Source organism: Podarcis liolepis, assembly GCF_965112155.1.
Source record: "Podarcis liolepis genome assembly, chromosome: 3".
NCBI lineage: Eukaryota > Metazoa > Chordata > Lepidosauria > Squamata > Lacertidae > Podarcis > Podarcis liolepis.
In genome coordinates, this window is record NC_139557.1 from 55,749,406 (window position 1) to 55,770,319 (window position 20,914).

At 40.5% G+C, this 20,914-nt stretch overlaps 1 protein-coding gene across 1 annotated transcript; it reads left to right on the plus strand.

The window, feature by feature from the left end:
• The first annotated feature begins 79 nt into the window (after nucleotides 1–79).
• NUS1 (NUS1 dehydrodolichyl diphosphate synthase subunit) lies at nucleotides 80–19,378 on the plus strand. Its single transcript, XM_083497884.1, has 5 exons — nucleotides 80–1,007; nucleotides 12,165–12,287; nucleotides 12,726–12,878; nucleotides 14,138–14,237; nucleotides 16,984–19,378. Exons 1-5 carry the CDS (start codon nucleotides 326–328, stop codon nucleotides 17,072–17,074), a joined length of 1,149 nt encoding a protein of 382 aa, XP_083354010.1. The 5' UTR covers nucleotides 80–325; the 3' UTR covers nucleotides 17,075–19,378.
• Nucleotides 19,379–20,914: the final 1,536 nt, after the last annotated feature.

The following is a 20,914-nucleotide window of genomic DNA, read 5'->3' on the forward strand; positions in this document are numbered from 1 at the left end:
CACAGGAAAAGTATATATTCACGGATTATGAAACTGTTGCTTACGGTGGCCTCTTATTCAGAGTCAGTGACCGAAAACGAACAAACCTAAAGGAGTGAAAAAGGCAAAGTCAAGCAGCGCTCTCCAACCCAAGCAGCGCGACTATCAGCAGCCGGCGCACACTCCCACCGCTAGATGTCGCTGTGCCTGAGGAAAACACGTGCTGAATCCGAGGGCCGCCGCCGTAGGTGGCAGAGAACTCGCCTTCCCGTTCATCTTGGAATTCAGCTCGGAGACACCGCCCTTTCCTTTAGGGGGCCACGTCATTCGCTCCACCAACCCGGAAATGGCCCTCGGCGGCGGCGCCTCGGCCAATGGGCGGCCCGTGCGTAGGCAAGAGGGAAAAGGTCAGGGCAGGTATGGAGATGGCGGCGCTAACGGAGGTTGCCGGGCAGATAAAACCGTGTCCGTGAGGGAAACGAAGGCGAGATGGTTTGCGCCTCGCACTGCGGCTGAGCCTCCCTCGCGACAGCAGCCGCCGCCGCCGCCTCTTCCACCGCCGCCGCCTCTCCTTTTCCCGCGTCCGGTTTCCTCGCTCCGTCCTCCGCCCAGACCAATGAGCGTCGCGCACGAGCTGCTGTGGCGCCTGCTGCACCTCCTCCTCCACGTCCAGCGCGCGCTCTTCGCCTGGTTCCGAGGCTGGTTCGGAGGTCGCGGCTCATGGCTCAGCCGTTGGCGGCGGCGCGCGGCTTCGGCCGCGGCCGCCGTCGCCTCGCGGGCTCTCCTGGCCCCGGCGGCGGTGGGCACGGGGGCTTTCGCCTACCACAGGCCGGCGGCGGCAGGGCGGAAGGTGGTCGGAGGAGGAGGCGGCGGCCGGTGGCGCAAAGACGGGAAGTCTCTGCATAAGCTGCCGGGCCACGTTGGGCTGGTGGTGGTCGAGGAGGAGCAGAGCTACGCGGACATGGCCAGCCTGGTGGTGTGGTGCATGGCGGTGGGCATCTCCTATGTCACCGTCTACGACCAAGAAGGTGAGTTGCCCTCGGAGCCGCCCTTCGGCCACCCGCCTTGTCCGCTTGCCCGTTCCCTAAACCCCTTTCGATTTTCTTCTCCCATCCCATGCGGAGGACGTGACCTTGCCCTTGCTCGGTTCAGAAACGTTTGCTCTAAGTTAACAGTTTACTATAAATAAAGGCAACCCGTGCATACCGGGAGGCAACTTCCACGGAAGTCGCATGTGCCTCCTCTGAGAACACACGTGTAGGGTGTGTTGGTGGCATCTGAAAGGGGTGACAGATGGGCAATGGGGTGGGGGTTAAGGATACAAAGACCTCTGTTGAACGGGGCTTATTGCCAGGTAACTGCACACAATTGCACCTTTGTTGCTGCAAAGGATTTGAGGAATGCCCCTTGCTTCATCAGATGTGCTGCCATAACAGTTAAAGTGCCACAAACAAGGCAGCTCAGAGTAGACCCGCTGAAATGAATGAAGGTGAGTTTGTCTTGATAAATTTTCAGTCCAAGGATTTCAACGACTGTGTATTAGTCAAATGCAACGCCCTGTTTCTGGTTGCCAGGACGTTGTCTCTCCCCTTCATTGCAATCCTGTGCACATTTACTCTTGTGTTCAGTATGCTTGGGAGTAAACCTCTTATAAACACAGTGGCATGTTGTTTTGAATATACATGCATAGGCTTGGGCTGTTGATCCCTTACCTGGACTGCATCTCTGCCTGAGGTTGAACAATCCCTTGCTCCTCTTCTATAGGTCCAAATTTGGAGCTGTGGAAGAGGTAAGTGATTCCCAGGAATTGTGTAAGGCATCAGAGGACCTCAGAAGCCCAGTGTAATTGCTGGAATCATACCACCACTGTTTCTAATTCTAGGTTTGGGGCTGGGAAAGGGGGAGCAAGGGCTAGGTAGCTGCATCAACACTCTTGCTACCCAAACAAGTCCCAGACTTTCTCTGTAGAGCAAAAGGCTGGGGCTTATTTATGCAGTGGGTGGAAGTGTAGCTCAAAGTGCCACCACTTTTCACTTTTCAAGGCTGGGACTTGATTGGATGGAGGAGATACACGGAGTGCCACAGCTGTCAACCACCTGTCTCCAGCCTTTTCCAGATGCAGCTGGAGGGAAAGGCTGAGGCTCATTTTGCAGTGGTGAATAGACACTTCTTGGACCACCCACTGTGCAAACAGCCAGCTCCAAATGTGGAGCTGCAGAGGTGGGTGACAATCTTCCCCATATCCCAACACAAGAGAGGGATGTCTTTGCTCCTCTCAACTTAACCAGGAAGGAAGCAGGTGGGTTTCTGCTTCTCACTCTTGCCAGAGAGCAATGTATCACTTGCCATGGCAAGGGGGCAGAGTTGTTAAAGGATGATCAATGTACATGAAAGTTTTTTAACATTAAACAATAAAATTCAAACTAATTTATAAGAAAATACAAAACACAACTGTACAGAGAAAAAAGAATAGAGAAAGAATAACTTAAAGACCCTTTGTCACATTTATATTGTGCATATCTTATCATTTATCCACACATAGAAAGGCAGACTCCCGCAGCGGTTCTCAACCTATGGGTCCCCAGATGTTGTTGGACTACAACTCCCATCATCCCTGAGCTCTGGCCTTGCTAGCTAGGGGTGATGGGAGTTGTAGTTCAACAACATCTGGGGACCCACAGGTTGAGAAAGTCTGCCCCAAGATCTCACCTGGGTACATGTATCAAAGTCATTTAATTGAAAACCAGTGCTGCTTTCTTACCCCTCCCTATTTCCTGTCTAACAAAATGATAGATGCTATTCCTCTCTATCTGAACCCCATCTCTGACCAATAAGGAACATTACAAATCAGTTCTATTTTCTGACTAGATCCTATCATGCAAACTGTGTTTGTGGTGTAGTTAGGTTGCAGGGAAATGGGAAATAGTGGTGGTAGTTTAAGGTTTCAACCAAGAGCATTAATCTGTAGCCTCAAAAGAGAGAAATATTTGATGCTGTATTATATTTTGAACTTTAGAAGACATTTTTTCTGCCTTGAAGAATCAAGCCCGAAGCAGCAGCAAATGATGCAACTATGTGTAGGTTTAATTTAATTTGTTAATAAGTACAAGCATGTTATTTAAATTTCATATGACTACTTAGTCTCAGATTCACATGCTGATGGTTGTCATACTTTGAAGTGAATCACTTAAGAAGCTTTTTTCCATCTTGCATACATTAAAAGCAACAACATAAGCACAATTGATTTTATGATACTACACAGGGGCATATGTATTCAGATATTTAGCTGCATTCAAAAAGTTACTTTTTTAAAAAAAATCAAGCTTTCAACAAACTGTAGTTGAAACTGGTTTTGGAAATAGACCAATTAAGAATAAAAAGTCACAGTTCAATTCCATACATCCGTATTCTGTTTATAGCGAATATTTCATATGACAAACAATACTATGCAGCAGACACGTTTTCTCTTTTTGGAATATTTGGAATAGGAATTCTATCTAGTACCCATGGGGTAGGAAATCTTTTAGAGGTCAAGTTCTGAAACTGTCAGCATTTGGGCCTCTTTTGTAAGCTTAGAAGATTGTTTTTGGCTGCTGCTGCTGCAATGGTGGTGATGGATTATAATAATCTCTCCCAATCTCATACTCATCAAATATTTGGGACCCATGGACAATGGTTAGGGACGTTGGGTGTTATAATCTAAAACACCAGGAGGGAATCCAGCTGGAGAAGGCTGGGACATAGCATTGATTCATGGACATCTGTTGCTAGAATTCTAAAGTCATCTTTAGTCATAGTATGCTTGAAAAAGCAAATAACTCTTGTGTTACATTGAACCTTTATTTTGAGAGTAACTATATAAAATGTGTAATCATGTTAGCAGGCTATAGGGTAGGAGAGATTGGAACAGTTCACTTCGTCAGCTGACATTGCCTCCAACGGCATTGGAGAGGCCTTGTTTCATTCATGTGAAAGCTAAAAGGAGAGTGCTCGGTGCAAGGGAACCAAAAGATCCCCTTTTACATAAATGGTGCTGCCACTGAGGCTGTGCTTCTGCCACTGCATCCAAATGCATTTGTCAAGTGCTTACTTCAGTAATGTGCTTTTTTACAAAGCACTGGGGAGAGGTGTTTTGATTTTTCTGATAAATCAGAACTGAACTCTGTGTTTAAGATCTAAACTACAGAAAACTAAATAAATAGATGGAACAAATGTGGTATGAGCCAATCCCTCATTAGCTCCTACATTCCCAAGGAGTCATCTTACAGGTTAGCTAGTTATCCTGAGTAGTTGTTTCTAGGTGCTTTCTTCTTCAGTGCCTTAGATACACGAGCATGGAGTGTTTGATACAACTATTAAAGGCATGTGGAGAGGCAAGAAAACAAAAAACAATTTAAACTGAGCACAGTTTTTTTGGACATGATGTAGTTGTTCCACTTCACAGGATCTCTTTCCCAGCTCCCCAGGCTGAAACAGCTACCATATCTCAAACAGAAGGAGAATGGAGCATTACTGAGAAGAAATATGTATCAATGTAAATTATTTATGTGATTTGAAACTATACTTCTAATCTTATTTTCACTCAATTTGACAATATCTGTGTGAATGAAGTACATAAATTTTTTGTTTTTTGAGAATGTTTTAATAGGAACAGCCTACAGGGTGAAGGTGATGGCAAATAGAAACTTGATACATACTTGCATTCTAACAATCTGTTGTTGTTGTTGCTGTTACTGATTACCTTTTCTACAACCTGAGGTCCGAGAGGAGTTACAATATTAAAACACAATATTCAAAATAAAACAAAACACAATACTGTATTAAAACATTTCAAAATAGCCTACAGTCACAGAAACAAGGTGGATCCTAAAAATGTATATGTCAAGTGTCAAAAGCCAGAATTAAGAAAGCTGCATCTTCAGAATTTGTTGGAAGTTGTATAGTAAAGGTGCCAGATGCAACCTGGGGACTGTCACAAAGAATGCCGTCTCCCGGTCCGCCACCCCTCAAGCTTCTGAGGGTGGAGGAACTACTAAAAGTGCCCCCTCTGTTGATCTTAGCAGTCAAGAGGATCTGTAGGAAATGAGACAGTTTTTCAGATAGCTAGGCCCTGCATGTTTAGGACTTTAAACACTAATGCAAGTACCTTGATTGGGCTGGAAATGAACTGTTAACCAGTGCAGCTGTTTCAAAACTGGGGCTATAGGAGATCTAAATGAAACCCCAGCCAGTAATGTGGATGCTGCATTTTGGATCAACTGAAGTTTCCAAGTCATCTTTAAGGGCAGCCGCATGTAGAGCACATTGCAGTAATCTATTCTGGAAGTTACCAGAACATGGAGTGCAGTGGCTGAGTCATCTCTGTCCAAAAGGGGATGTAGCTAGTGAACTAGCCATAGCTGAAAAAGGCATTCCTAGCCACCGAGGCCATCTGAGCCTCTGGGGCAGTGCTGAATCAAGGAACATCCTTAGGCTGCAGATCTGCTACATCCCAGGGGGTGCAACCCTATCCAGGGCAGGCTGTCTTCTTATCTTCTGGATATGGGAACTTGGAACACATAAACCCTCTGTTTTTAGGATTCAGCTTCAGTTATGCATGCTGGTTAAGAAAATCCAGACTTGTGGACAGGTGCTCTAGATACGTCCAGTTTAAAATTTTATATGTCTCTAAACACATGTCTTTTTAGGTGGAATTAAATTCCATAAAGAGAGTCTGACTAGTACACATAGGGATTCCTCAATTTCAAATGTCTTTTATGTATAAATTAGAAGCTTGACTATCAAGAGCAAGGTGGAAACAGAACTTCAGACAGATCCAGAAGCTATACAGCGGTACCTCGGGTTAAGAACTTAATTTGTTCTGGAGGTCCGTTTTTAACCTGAAACTGTTCTTAACCTGAGGTACCACTTTAGCTAATGGGGCCTCCTGCGCCGCCGCTGTGTGATTTCTGTTCTTATCCTGAAGCAAAGTTCTTAACCCAAGGTACAATTTCTGGGTTAGTGGAGTCTGTAACCTGAAGTATCTGTAACCCGAGGTACCACTGTACTAGCAGAAATGAGAGGCCTTATAGAATAGCTTATGTGTTGAAAAAAATAATGTTCCTATTTAATTATAGGATGGTAAATGCATAATAATACTATTGTGATTTTTTTCTTAAATATTCATGAACCAATCAACTTTTAAAACTGAATATTAAAAAGACTTGCTTACTTTTTAAAAAGATGCAATTAACTTTCATAAGAAATACACATTAAAATGAAAGATAATTGTATGTAACAGAATTACAATTGTATTAAATACATTAATCAAAGCCTCAACATGTCACAATTCTAATTTTTTTATACAACTCAGATTTTAAAGACACCAATACTGAGATAGGCTCTAATGGATGACTAATAACAATTTAGGGAATGTTATCTTCTGTGAAAGTAACTTTGAACTATTTGTATGGGCTGAACAAAAGTTCTGTAGGCTTTAATGGATAGCACTCCCACACAGCAAGGCTTCTACAAGATGATTTATAATTGAAAACCTGTTGGAAACTTCTCTGCCTAATGCAGAAAAGGCAATAAGTTTATTCTGCTGAAAGCATAACAACTCTTTATTTCCAGGCAAATACCTGGTACAAAAATATATAAACCATTTTCATATTAACTTTACGTCCTAGAGATCAAAGGAACATTTCTGTAATGCTAGCCCTAAGAAGGAGTAGGAATTGTTTCAAGAAAATAATTTGAGTACTAAAAGTTTTAAAGAAACTTAAAACTATAAAAATTGCTGGAACCAATATAAGGAAAGAAACATAAATTACCATATTTTTCGCCCTATAAGACGCACTTTTTCCCCTCCAAAAATGAAGGGGAAATGTGTGTGCGTCCTATGGGGCGAATGCAGGCTTTCGCTGAAGCCTGGAGAGTGAGGGGGGTCGGTGCGCACCGACCCCTCTCGCTCTCCAGGCTTCAGGAAGCTATCAGCTAGCTGTGGGAGACCCAGCTCTCCCAGGGCTAGCGGAGAGCTTGCCTGCACCCAGAAGCTTGGGGCGCGCTGAGCTCCACACGCCCCAAGCTTTGGGATTAACGCAGCAGTCCGCTAGCTGTGGGAGAGCCGCGCGAAGTTGCGCGGCTCTCCCACGGCTAGCGGAGACCTTGCTGACACCCAGAAGCTTGGGGCGCGCTGAGCTCCGCACGCCCCAAGCTTCAGGATTAGCGCAGCGGTCCGCTAGCCCTGGGAGAGCCGCGCGGCTCTCCCAGGGCTAGCGGACTGCTTGCGGGCACCCAGAAGCTTGGGGCGCGCGGAGCTCCACACGCCCCAAGCTTGGGGATTAGCGCAGCGCACCTGGGGGGGGAAAATAATTTCCCCCTTTATTTCCCCCCCAAAAAACTAGGTGTGTCCTATGGGCCGGTGTGTCCTATGGGGCAAAAAATACGGTATATGCTTGCTAAACTTTTTTTTTTTTGAGAGAGAGAGAGGGGGCTAATAAAGTTGACAAACAACTGCACATAAAGAAAAGTTGGTGCCTCCAGTTTTCAGAAAGCTAAGGAATATTAACTCTAATAGTAATGAATAGCCCTGTATCATGAAATTTTTAATATCTGATGTTTCATTGTGCTTTTTATATTCTGTTGGAAACTGCCCAGAGTGGCTGTGGCAACCCAGTTACGTAGATGGGTAGGGTACAAGTAAATAATAATAACAATAACAATAATAACAGCAGCTCGTGAGGCACTCAAACCAGAAAAGCTGCACCTGGCCTTGTCTTTAGCCTATTTTTATAGCACAGTAGCAGTTGATTGGTGTGTTATACCTATATGGTCACATATGTACAGTTGGGAACCACTTGACTTGGACAGATTTTGGAACATTCAGGACAGACAAAAGGAGTCACTTCACACTGTGCATAGTTTATTTGTAGGGTGTAGTGTTGGCCACCAACTTGCATTAAAAGAAGATTAAATATATTCATGGAGGATAAGGCTATCAACAGCTACTAGCCATGGTGGCTGGGCAGTACTTTCCATGTTGAAGGCAGCATGCCTCCAAATACCAGTTGCGAAGAAAGGCAAGTGGTGTGAATGCGATCAGAATGCTGTTACCCTCAGGTTCTGCTTTCAGGTGACCACTGTGAGGACAGGATGCTGCACTAGATGGGCCTTTGGTCTGATCCAGCAGGACTGTTCTTACAAAAAGTACTCGAAGTTTATTTGCCAGGTTTAACTGCAAGGTCTGTGGGAGTCATAACATCTTATTGTGCAAAGTCACCTCTACAGCTGCTGCTACTTGTTCAGACAAGTACAGCATGGTTAACAGTAGTTCTGGTCTGTGCCCAGCAGCATGTGTTTGTTTTTTCTTTGTTTTTATTTAAAACAAAGGCTGAGACTTAGCTAGATTTAGCACCCATTGGCCTCATTTACATGACAACTCAGTCCTGGTTTTAAGGTAGACTACATAACCTGTAGTTCGTTATGCTGCCAAGTTAAACTCTAATAAATAAATCATTTTGGTTAAAAGTGTTGAAAGAATTGGCTGGATTCCAAGAGCCATGCAACTCACTCTGTGCACCGCAAAGTACTTTGGGGTTGGATATCTCAATCAGCACTTTGGTCATGTGACAGTAGTTGTCAGTAGTTAATGCAGCTCCAGTGTCTGTCTTTTGGGGTGGGGGCAAGGCGTCAAAAACTTTTAGATATGCCAAAAGCCTTAGGTGTACCTTCAGTAGAGTTTTTGTATCCTGGACATTACTTGCACTTGTGGATTCTGGTAGTAACAAATGGTTCGATATAAAGTTGTAGAAACAGAAGACTGTTCATGCAACATATACGCCCTTTCTTCCCATACCCCCCGAGAAACCTTTTTGGAGTGTCATACCCCACTTAGCAATACATGGAACTCTACCCGTAGGATCCCACATGGAAATTCATGCCTTAAGGTTGGCTGTTTGGGAAAGCTTAAAAAATGTCACCCACCTGACACTTTCAAATTGGGCAAAAATAAACTTGAACATGTGTTAATGGTGTCTTCTTCAGTTCACCTTTAAAATTCTTCAGTTCACCTTTAAAATTAAAGTTCTTCTTCAGTTCACCTTTAAAATTAAGACTACTGACATTCAAGCAGCTACACAAAATAAATGCTGTATAAAATTGCAAGAATAACGTTTATATTAAAAAATTGCAAATAGTAATCCATACTTTCACTTTGGAACTTTAATCTTATTGTTTTTTCTTCTGTTAATTACATTTTTATTCTGCCCTTCCTTCAAAGAGCTTGGGGTAGCATACATGATGCCCTGCTATTTATATTAAATTAGGCAGGGCTATCTGATTACTGTTTAAAAGATGATCTGTTTTTTATTTTTTAATCCTTGAAGGTGGAATGATTGGAACATAATTAATTCTGTTGATATTAGCTGGATATGGTAGTTGATTTCAGCAGGATTACTAATCTCCAGTCGGTATTCTGATTTGTGCAACAGACTAATCAAGTCTGGCTGAAAAAGATTTGTGGTATCTGTTGCCAAACTGTAGTTCGCTTTTCTCAAATTCAGTTGGCTGAAAGCTGTGGTTAAGGAAGCTTAGCTACTGTTTGGCATGATACATGAATTAATGTTCCGTAATTCTAGGAACTACTGCATCAGCTGAAAGGAAAACAAAAGCAGACAAACGATTGTTTCCTGTGTGTGTGAGGGGGGGGGAGGGAGAGAAGCAAAAACCATGGTTTGGTACGAGAACTTCCAACTATATGAGAACTTCCGGGGAGGTGCCTCCGGTAATGGCAGAACTCCTCTGATCGGGAGGAATTTGCTCCGTGGGAATCTGGGTCTGGCTGCCACGGCAAAGGTGGAGACCCGTTAAAATCACAGGCGGAAGAAGCCTGTGAGCATGGGATTCAACGGGCACCTTTTGCGCCTCCTCTACTCGTGGGGAACCCTGGTTTCGGGGGTCCGGAGCGACGTGGGGTGAGCGGCGCGGTGCTTCGAATCGTCTGCTTCTTCCACGGAGCAAAGCCGCATAGCTGTTGCCGGAGAGCGCTGACCTTTTCCTGTGGACAATTTGACTTTAAAGTAATTACCCCTGAGTAGAGCTGAAGCGGAAGAATTGGATTTCTAAATGTTTAATTTGGTATCGTAACGGGGAGGTTCAATACAGGAAGTCCGCCTTCCCCTTTTGTAAATAGACTGAGGCAATGAAGTTGCAAGCTGGAGCCCTGGAAAGCCTTTTGTAAAAGACTAAATTTCCATCGGTAAAGAACATTAAACCCCCTTGGAGGCAGGAGAGGGGGGGGGAAGCTGTGGTCTGAGTATGCCTGTGGGAGAGAGCAAGAGAGCTAAAATACCGCCACTCTGACCCTGGAAACGGGCTGCTAGCAGGACTGACGTCTTTTGGAATGTTCATTGACAGCGTTTAGAACGTTTATTGACAGCTAGCTAAACAAGAGAAATACATTGTTTCTGCTGTCTCCGGCTGCTTTAAAAAGGAGTAAAAGTAACTGAAAATTGAAACTAACTTTGGATTGTTTGAATTGTGTTTAAAAGAGGATACTATTGACTATTACAAATAGAAACTGTTTCCCCCTAGTGGAAGCCTTTGAAACTGGCTGCTTTATAAGAGCTGGGCTAGGGGAAATTCCAGCTGCAAGATAAAAAATCGTGAGACTCTGGGACTGATCTTGAATCTTTTAAATGCTATGGCAAATGGAAGAGGAAAAACAGACCAGTCAACTGCTGACAAAACATTAAGGTCTGGGAGGACTTGGCAACAATCCAGGAGAGGCTCAACATCAGGCCTCCCTGCTTCTTCTGTTGCTGCCTTTGTACCAGTACATTCAAAACCAAGAGGAATGTTGACAGAAGAGGCCTTAGTGGCTGCACTATATAAGATAAATGATTCACTGGAACAGCTTAACAGGAAAATGGACGCGATAAATGTGAAAGTGGATGTTTCAACTACTAAAATTAACTTAAATACAGAAAGCATAAATAATACCAATACAGAAACCACACAGAAATTGATACAGGAATCTACTTTGATACGGCAAACTGCGGAGGAAGCCAGGGAAAAAGCCGTTGCTGCTGAATGTAAAGTAACACAACTGGAGAGAAAGAGAAAGAGAGTCCCAGCCCTACAGAGGCAATTTGATGAACATAAGTTGATGCTTGCTATGATTGAATTTAAAGAAAAACAGACAAATCTGAGGATTAGAGTTCACCTTTGGTGGACATGCCCAAGGATTAAGACACTCTGGGAGATGATTCATAACGAAATGAAAAAGGTATTTAAATATACCCTTTTGAAGAAACCAGAGGCCTTTCTCCTGGGCATGGTCGGCCAATTGGTGTTAGAGAAGGATAGAACTTTTTTTATGTATGCAATAACAGCAGCAAGAATACTCATCGTGAAGTATTGGAAGACACAAGATTTACCCACCCGGGAAGAATGGCAGATGAAGTTGATGGACTATATGGAACTGGCGGAAAGGACTGGCAGAAATCCGAGACCAGGGAGAAGAGTCAGTGGAAGAAGACTATTTATAGAAATACTGTAAAATTAATTGAATGTTAGAAAAATGTTGGAATGAAGTTATATGGCTTTAGTAGAAATGTTATAAGGAATTAAGTATAAATAGATTAATAGAGTATTAAAGGGAAAAATAAGGTTAGAATGTGTTAAGATAATTATAGGATAGAAAACAGAGGAAGATGGAAAGGAATTGCTGAAACAATTAATAGAAGTGGAATACAAAAAGGGAAGTGTGAGGAGGTCGTGGAAATAAGTGAATGAAAGATAAGATATTGAAATTGGATTGTGTTTTAAATGGTTTTTGTTTTGTTTCGTTAGTTGTATGTGTTAGTGTTTTGTAGTGTTTTTTGTATTGTATTGTTGTTGTTTTTTGTTTTTCTGTAGTGTTGTGTTTAAACTGTTGGAAAATTAATATTTTTTATTTATTTTTTAAAGAGAACTTCCAACTATTTGATGTCAAATTGAAAATTCATACAAGTTTCTGTAAGATGGCTAGCCTCTACATCCTGCCTTTTCTTCAGGGGGTAAATGAGGCCCAAATCTCCTTGGATTTTTTTTTTTTTAATAATTAAACTATTTATATGATTCTAGAGATCTATAAAAATACTGACATAGATTACCTGGAAAATGATGATCAGTTAACCAGTACTTCTTTCTCTTCTCTTGGCAAGGTTTTTTCAAGAGAAATAATTCAAGGCTAATGGATGAAATCCTAAAGCAGCAGCAGGAATTGTTAAATCTTGACTGTTCCAAATATACAGTGAAGTTTGCAAATCAAGATAAAACAGATCAAGGTAAGATTTCTTATTTTGAAAATCCTGTACTGTTATTGACTACTAGAAAGTTCCGGGACACCCAAATCTGCATAGGAATTAATGGGTATCTCCATGAGTACAATAAATCCCATGAACATATCGGCATATTCTGATAGCTGGAATTGAGTGTGAATGCCTTATTTTACAGAAATGACTGGCAGTTTTAGTTAAATGTTTAAGTTTTGATATTAAACTTTTACTGAACTATTAATATTTTAGCAAGCATTTCTTGTGATTCTTTACAGAAGGTTCATTTTGTAAATTAAATTTAAAATAACCTTGCTGCTGGGAGCCTTCACTGACTTTGGGAGTGGAGAATGATGTTTATCCTGTTTGCAAATGAGAGGTGAACTTCAAGTATAGCTGACTTCTTCCATTTCCATTTAATTGCTTTAAGTTCTTTCTTTTTTGTTGCAGTTTTAAATTGCCAATCTACACTGAATGTGCTGTCTTCAGAGGATGGGAAGACAGATATAGTAAAAGCAGCTCAGAAATTTTGCCACTTAGTAGCACAAAAACAAAAAAAATGCACAGATCTGGATATGGACGTCTTGGAAAACTTATTAACTAGTGAGTATGATGGCTGAAGTGCTGTTAAAAACAAACTGTAATGCCTCACTAAATTTACCATTTGGCAGTGTTTCATTTTAGTGAGCAGAATTGTTTTATCTACTTTTGTTTAGCTATATGTTACGGCTTGATGAGGAAATGTTCAAGTTCACTGTGGATATATACACTGATGTCACAAATGTATGTTCCTGGCTGCCATTAATTACTGTGTCAGGTTAAAAGATAAATGTCTGCCATAGCACAAAGAGGAACACAGGTGTGGGCCAATACAGGCCCGTATAGGGTTTTGGAGGCATTTGAAAGCAGATTTCATACTGCTCAGAAGAGCTTCTGAAGTTCAGCATAACGTCAGATAAAAGATCCATACTTACTTAAACGGGAAACGGGAACAAACTGCATGGCAGTAGCAAATTCTGGCTGCTTTGGACACCTCCACCTTCAAGTTAGCCTGAAGAAGGAATATGTCATGCAGTAACAGCAATTACTGCTGATAGTACAATCACCTTTTTTGAAATCAAGACAAGGGTTGTGATTCAAAGAAGGCATGTGTGCAATGTGAAAAAGAATTGAGTGAACAGCTAAATATTTTTTTTACTTTCTTGAAACACTTGCTGGAGATGTGACATGTCTTCTTTAAAATGAAGCTGTACCTTGCTTTCTTTAGCCATGGGCACTATTACCACAACAAAAAATAATGACACTTCCTTTTATGCGTTTGGCTCTCAAAGCAGCTTAGAAGGTTGCACTTTGAAGTACAGCCACTGCATGGTGGTTCTGAAAACACTGGAAGCTTAAAATACTGATTGAACAGTTGTATTTGCAGTCTTTTTACTATAAAGTATATGCTAGAAATAGCAAGAAAATAAAGCTAACAGAGATTCAGATTTCCTTTGCTATAAATGAGCAAAGTAGTAATAAGCATACTTGCTTTCAGTAAATTCCAAAGTCAGTGGGCACGGCAGTGTTTCAGTTAAACTATCATAAAGACCAAAGAATGATAATTTTTTTAGCACTGTTTAAACTAGATAATCAAAATTGTAATTGTAATATTTATCTTTATATACCAACTAAATTTGCACACAGTAGTTAACTGTCAAATTGTTTGAGGTCATTTTTATGTGATGTCCTCTCTAAAATATTTGGTACTGTTCTATGGAAAATAATTTGTAAGAAATGCACATTGTATGTGAAGATGTGTTAAAGCTCTAATGTAACAAGATGGTCTTAATTCTACAACCCCAAACTACTACTCTTTCTAGGTACTAATGGCTTTCCTGACCCAGAATTAATATTAAAGTTTGGTCCTGTGGACAGTGTATTAGGATTTCTTCCATGGCAGATCCGATTGACAGAGATTGTGTAAGTTGTCTATACATAGTTGTGTGTAAGTTGGAACATTTACTTTGTATTGCAAGTAGCTTTGACCCTCTGTGTTCAAACTTTCATGTGTGATTTTCAGTAGTTACATTTATCAGTGAATATGCTATTCTTGTCATCATGCCCCAAATAATAATAGTTCTCAAAAGCCCCTGTTAAAAGCATGCTGACAGTTTCTTTTCCTTTAGTTGATATGTAGTTTCCCACTTTTTATAAAGGTGCAAAATGTGTGGTCAACTTGTGAAAGGAAAAATAATTGTTATTTTTGTTAGGAGTATAATAAATTTGTAATAAGAGAAGGAAAGCCATTTATTTTGTTACTCTGAGTACCAAAAGACCGTTGAAAGATGTTGCAGGACATTCTGATCCCAAATAACCATCATGTTGCCCATTGAGATCACATCCTAGTTTTCCATGTTAATAGATGTAGAATATCTACCCTCACATAGATCTGAACTTGAAATTGGTTACAGAGATTACTATTCCTAACTTCACCCTTTAGCATGAATTAAAATAGTTTGAAACATCCAGATTTTTTAAATCGTAGGTTAGAGAATTGAAGCCTGCTACCACTACAAAGCAGATCAGCAGCAGGCTTAGTTCTACCAAGTGTATACCAAGAATATGTTCTCTATACCATTCCAGTGGGGGAAGAAAATAAATATTGCACTTCAAGCCTGGTTTCATGAGTGTATGTGTGAAGTAGAAGTAGTGTGTCTCCTACCCTAGGGGTTACTTGGCTATAGGAACCCAATCATAATGAGAGGTACTTTGCTACTAGATACTGATTTAACAGAGCTTCACTATACCCATAAGACAGATTCTTCAGCAGAGCAAAAAAAAACCTGCATCAGAAGCAAAAGCCTGTCTAATATTATGTGACCCACTGTGTTAAAAGCTATAGAAAGGTCAAGGGGAGGGGAGGGGTAGTGTTTTCTTTTTCTGCCCAAGTGCTGTGTTTCCTCCTGGGCAACCTTCCAGAAGCCACATTCCACAGCAGACATGGCTAGGACAAAAGTGGGCATAGCTACAGTTGAGGAGACCAATTTCCCGTAAAAGAGTTTAGCTTGTTTTCCAAGACTAATTACCAGTGGGAGTGATTTTCCCACCCTAGATTTGATCTGTCCAAAAAACGTGTGCTCCTTGTGCAGCAGTTAGGCTTGAAAGAAAGGCGTTCTTCTTGATCTAATTGCTGGAGAGTGGCAAGGAGCAGGTGCTGCGGGCTGGTTTGCAGGCTGCTGTTTCTCCACTGGTCTAGGATGACATCATCTGTGGCAATCACCAGGTGTAGGTTGCCTTCCAGAGCAACTGAACCCATTCAATTAATGGTTCCTGCATAAGCATGGCTTAACCCAAAGAATTAAGATTTAGACCTGGGAATAAAAAGTGCTAAGTATCTCTGGAAGTTACAGATGGTCTTCCTATAAACATTAGCTACACAGCAAATCTCCCCCTTCACTCCAGTCATGCTTGTGCATTATTCATCAGCACTTAGGTTGTAGGGCTTTCTGGCAGGCTTCCACACTGTAATCTTGATTCTGTAATCTTAACATGCATCAGTTATGCTTTGTAAATTTTCTTGGAATCTGCCCTGTTGTGTGTTTCTTAAAGGGCCAGGTCGATCAGGCACAACACTCTAAGTACAGTGGTGCCCCGCAAGACGAAATTAATTCGTTCCGCAATTTTTGCCTTCTAGCGAATTTTTCTTCTTGCGAAGCACGGTTTAAACGGTTTAACAAAGTCGCAAGACGTTTTCGTCTTGCGAAGCAAGCCCATAGGGGAATTCGTCTTGCGAGGCAAATCGCGAATGAAAAAACCTTTCGTCTAGCGAGTTTTTTGTCTTGCGAGGCGTTCGTCTTGCGGGGCACCACTGTACTGTTTCATGTAAAAGGCACACTAAATTCAGTATCTTCTGTACAAGTGTTCCTGTGTGAATAGTTCTGTGGTATCAGAAAATTACTTAATGTAACCAGCTCAGTACAGTCAAATGATGACTGGGTTCATACAATCCATGATTAACTCTCATCTGTCACTATGCAAATCTTTAGAATTAAAGGAAATGGTTGAAACTAAATTCTGGCTGAGGAATGAAGATTGGATTTCTGAAGTTCTCTAGAATGGGGTTTGGATTTCTGAATCATTCCACATATGGAATTATAACTATCCTTGAAAACAGAAGTTAGTTGAAGAGCTGTTAATGTAGTAAGACAGTGCCAAAACTGATACAAGAAAGCATGTGTTTGGCTTGACTTCCCTTCAGTAGAAGGTTAACAAAAGCATTACCTGGAAAGGTGTGTCAATATTTGAGGACTATCATACTTGACTGTCATGTCAACGGAAAAGCTATGTGAAAGTGAACCTGTGAAGTAGTATTGAATAGTATTGCACCTGTAGCTGGAGCAATAATGTCTCCTATCATTTTTCTACTTTTCTCCCTTCTGTTTAGTAGTCCCAATACTGTGCAGAGCTGGTCGGTTCTAAGTAGTCATCTATTCTAATGTTAAGTCATTTAAGTTTGCAGATCCACTTGATCAATAAAATTTTAATTGATTTCAGTTAGATTGCTCTGACTTCATGGTTTGTCCAGAGTTATGTCTGCGATATGCTGTGTATCAGCTTGAGAATAAACCAGTGAAATTGTTCAAAGGCAAGGATTAGTATAATGCTACTTGGATTAGGATAATGCTACTTGGATATTAACTGCCTCTTTCCAATTGTGTTTTCCCAGTTCTTTGCCTTCACATGTGAACATCAGTTATGAAGAATTCTTCTCTGCCCTCCGTCACTATTCAAACTGTGAACAGCGCGTGGGAAAATAACTTCTTGCTGAACATTATCAGGATTTCCATGGAAAGGACCCAGTGTCTCTGTTTACAAGTACCTGTGATACATAAAAGTCCAGTACATAGTCTCCTAATTTATCAAATTCAATAAAGTGTCTTACCTTTTTAGAATTTGTATGCGTGTGTACTCATAGTCTTTGGAGTTGCGGGGAAAGCAGTGGTCTACTGCTGTGGCATATGGCATACCATAAATATTGTAAAACAGCTGTTTAGAAGCTTTGGGCCTCTCTTTCCAGTGACCAAATCCTTAATAAAAGGAATACTTCTGACTTTGAGGGAACCAATCTAAGTAGCACTACAATCAATGGGGACAAACACTGGACCATATAAAAACCCTTCCTAGAATTTTCTGCTGTCACACCTTTGTCGTCTCATTCTCATTGGACTTGAATAACTGAAAGTCTAGGAAGCTGTCTGCATAGTTGTCCTCAAAAGCTTCTAGAAATGCACCTCAGGGGTTTGGGGGCGTGTGTGTGCTTAAAATGGAATTAAAAGTATAGCTGAAAAAGATAAGCATAGAAAGGTCAAGGGGTTTCCCAAACATGCTTTTTAATCACACATGTTAAGTACATTATGAAATAACCATTAGAACAACTGGCAGCTGCAAAAACTATAGCCACAGTCTTCCCTTTCTCTCTTAGGAAGGTGGGTGTCTCCACAACTTGTTAATTGACAATTAAACACTTTATTAGAAGTCAATAAATGTTGGGTTAGATCATCACCATATAACGGAATCGCATAAACTGATTTTCCCCCAAACAATATGAACTATAAGATATACATTACAGTGTGTGTTTTAAAATGGTATACTCAAATTCTAGGGTAAGTTAAGAAATACGACTTGTACTATTTTTAAAGGCTTAATTTCATTTTGATAATTATAGTCCAAATCCACTGTGATATATTCATTTTAAACATAAGTAAAATTGTCAATTTACATTTTTGTGGTAATGTAAATGGATTGTGTTTGGCTGCATATAGCAGCAAAGGGCAGGAAAGTATTAATTTAATATGCACTGATGAACCTGTTCCCCTCCCCCCATTATAAGATATGGCATGACTGTCTGCATAAATGACTGTGACAATTGTTGTATGGCAGTGTGGTAATACAATCTAATTGCAAAACAAATATGCAGAAAAATAAAATTCATGGACTCATTTTCTTGAGCCTGCAGCTACCTAGGTGCTGTTTAATATATATGGTATACTGTTCCTTCAAACCCTTAACCTAATTTTATCCCTAAACATTGATTGGCGAAGTTAAGTGTCCAGGTGTTCCTTTTCAAAAGAGTATTTTCTTATGGAATGGAAAGCCCATTATTTTTTTGGTTTAAAATGGAACCAAACTTAATATATTTTGCAAATGGCTTTTTATAAATGCCACAAATCAGTGTAGTAAAGTATTGCAGATCATGCTGCTATTAAACAGTATTTTTATTTTTTAGATCAAATCTGTAATAGATTCAAAAAGCTCATAACAAGAGTAAACTAATTGATTTCTTATTGCTTGTTTTTGAGAAAAATATGCTTTCTGCTGTGAGCTAATAAAGTAAAAAGGCACCAGGATGATATTCACAGTCATTAGAATACCAGAAGCTTTTTCCTGCTTTGCTGTAGTCCTCAAATTTCTATTATGAAGACCATGAACATGTGCAATATATTTCAGTAATGCTTTTGACTAATGCACACAGTTCTACAATTCGGACATTTTTGGTTTGCTAGAGAAGAGGGTGTGTGGCGAAAGAGAGATTCTAGGTAGTAAACTTCTGTGTGGTTGGAATCATCTGGAGAGAACTGGCAAATGAAATTCAGAATCATGAGCTTACCAAAAGAATTCTGGTACAGTAAATGACAATTACAAGAGCAAAGGGGAGAGTTTTATGTTCTATTTTTTTTACTTGTTAATTTCTTTCCTTGCTTATATCAGTCTGCTGCAAATTGCCAAAGAATATTTACAGTGCCCACCCTGATTTTGGTCATTCCTTGTCACATTTGACACCATTAGTTTCAGTAATTTGGGCCAGAATTTAACAATGAGTTAGCTGTGCCAAAAACACTGTGCATATCCACAATTTACTCTTTTTGAATGTATGTCATTGCAGTAAGCTTCCCCCTCCCTCTGTTGTCTTGTGAGAAGATATAGCAGTGACATTATGTATATCTTTGGATACCTGTAAATAATATGTAAAGCAAGTTTTTATGATGAAGAAATTCTTGGATTTCATTACTGAGAGTAAAATCTGAACCTGTAAAACAAATAAATTTATCTTTCTACAGGCAGTGATGGTGTATGGATATGTGTATTGGTTCTGCATACAAAAGTCTCTCTGACTATGCTTATCAGTGTATAATATGTAAGAGAAAACATGTTGGTCTGTTCAAACAGCCATCAGGATTTGATGCACGGTTTGAGGTTGGATTGAACTTGATGTATTCACTCAGTCAGGATAGCTCTCTCTCAGGGTACCTACTACATTGATAAAATGGCAATAGAATCTAGGCTAATGGTTAGTGCAAGCCATAAAATAGAAGCAATTTACAATTTTTAAAATTATGTAGCTAGTTATGAAAGTCAATAAGCTGTTTCTGGAATTTCCATGCTCCCCTTTTCCAAGTTGGCAATTGTTGCCACAATAGTGCTGGTAGTACTAGCTAGCAACATCAGTGCACCATTATATCTTAAATACTAGATCAGGTTACTAATAAACATAAGAAATGCTATCCCTTATTTGCTATTACCTTTTCACTCTTCTAATTTTAATGAATTTGTTTTGGAGGTTTGTGTTGCAACAAAAATGGTAACTAGATCTTTTTTGTGGGTTATATGACTTCTGGCCTTATTGTATGGGATACTTTTAATGCTGCCTTTACTGATTATTGTAATTCAAGGGGGAAACTTCAATTTTCTAAAAATGTTCTGATTGCACTGGAAGATGTACCAATTTTTGCTTATTCTAAACTTGCTAAAAATGCACAAAAATGCCTTTTAACTTTTTGATTGCGGAATCAAAGAAGCCAGCACATTTTCTGCTGCAAAACACAAAGGCATCAACATTAAAAGAATAACAGAGCCACCAGTATCGCCCTTAGGGCTCAGTATTTCTGAAGCAGCAAAGAGCATTGTGGGTGTTGTTAAGATCTGACATGGCAAGAATAGAGCCAATAATTTATCTGCATCTTCTTTGTGGAGATAGTCTGCAGATTCGTATCAAGGACTACTATGGTGACAAATGATGTCTCAGAACATCATAACAGTGGTGCACCACTGAGGCTTACTTCCTGCGAAGGATCACCAGTGTTCAGTCCCATAGTGAAGCTGGCATCAACCCCGTACTTTACAAAAAGAATAAAAGTGCTCCTGGTGTTGCTTTGCCACATACCAGTATTTAAGCCTTGATGTCCCTAGGGATAGTTTGTGCTTAGTAATTATGCTTTGGCTTCTGCAACTGTGATTTGTAAGAAGGCAGGCAGACATGTGTTAGGCAGGTAATAAATTGTGCTTCCTGAAAACCAAGCATCTCCCTTCAAAGGAAGTCATAATTGTGGATGTTGAAAGTGATACTTGAACTATGCTGGTGGAATACTAGGCTGGAGGTGGGAAAGGGATGGTTTGGGTGTGTCAGGTGACAGAGTGACAATTATGAAGGGTGAATTATGTTTGTGGTTTAAGTTGATATTGTAACTTTAAACCAACAAATAACATTCAGGGAAGCCAGGTGTTTACTTTTTACTCACAAGGATTCTGAAGTTTTGCTTCGTAAAACCAATGTATAAAAACAGCATAAAAGTTGCTGAGTGACTGAAAAATGCACACCT

Excerpts from the sequence above, each read along its gene's own strand:
- NUS1 (XM_083497884.1), top strand. The coding sequence starts at position 326 with ATGGCCCTCGGCGGCGGCGCCTCGGCCAATGGGCGGCCCGTGCGTAGG. Across the intron at positions 1,008-12,164 it reads CACCGTCTACGACCAAGAAG|GTTTTTTCAAGAGAAATAAT; the intron begins GTGAGTTGCCCT and ends TCTCTTGGCAAG. Across the intron at positions 12,288-12,725 it reads TCAAGATAAAACAGATCAAG|TTTTAAATTGCCAATCTACA; the intron begins GTAAGATTTCTT and ends TTTTTGTTGCAG.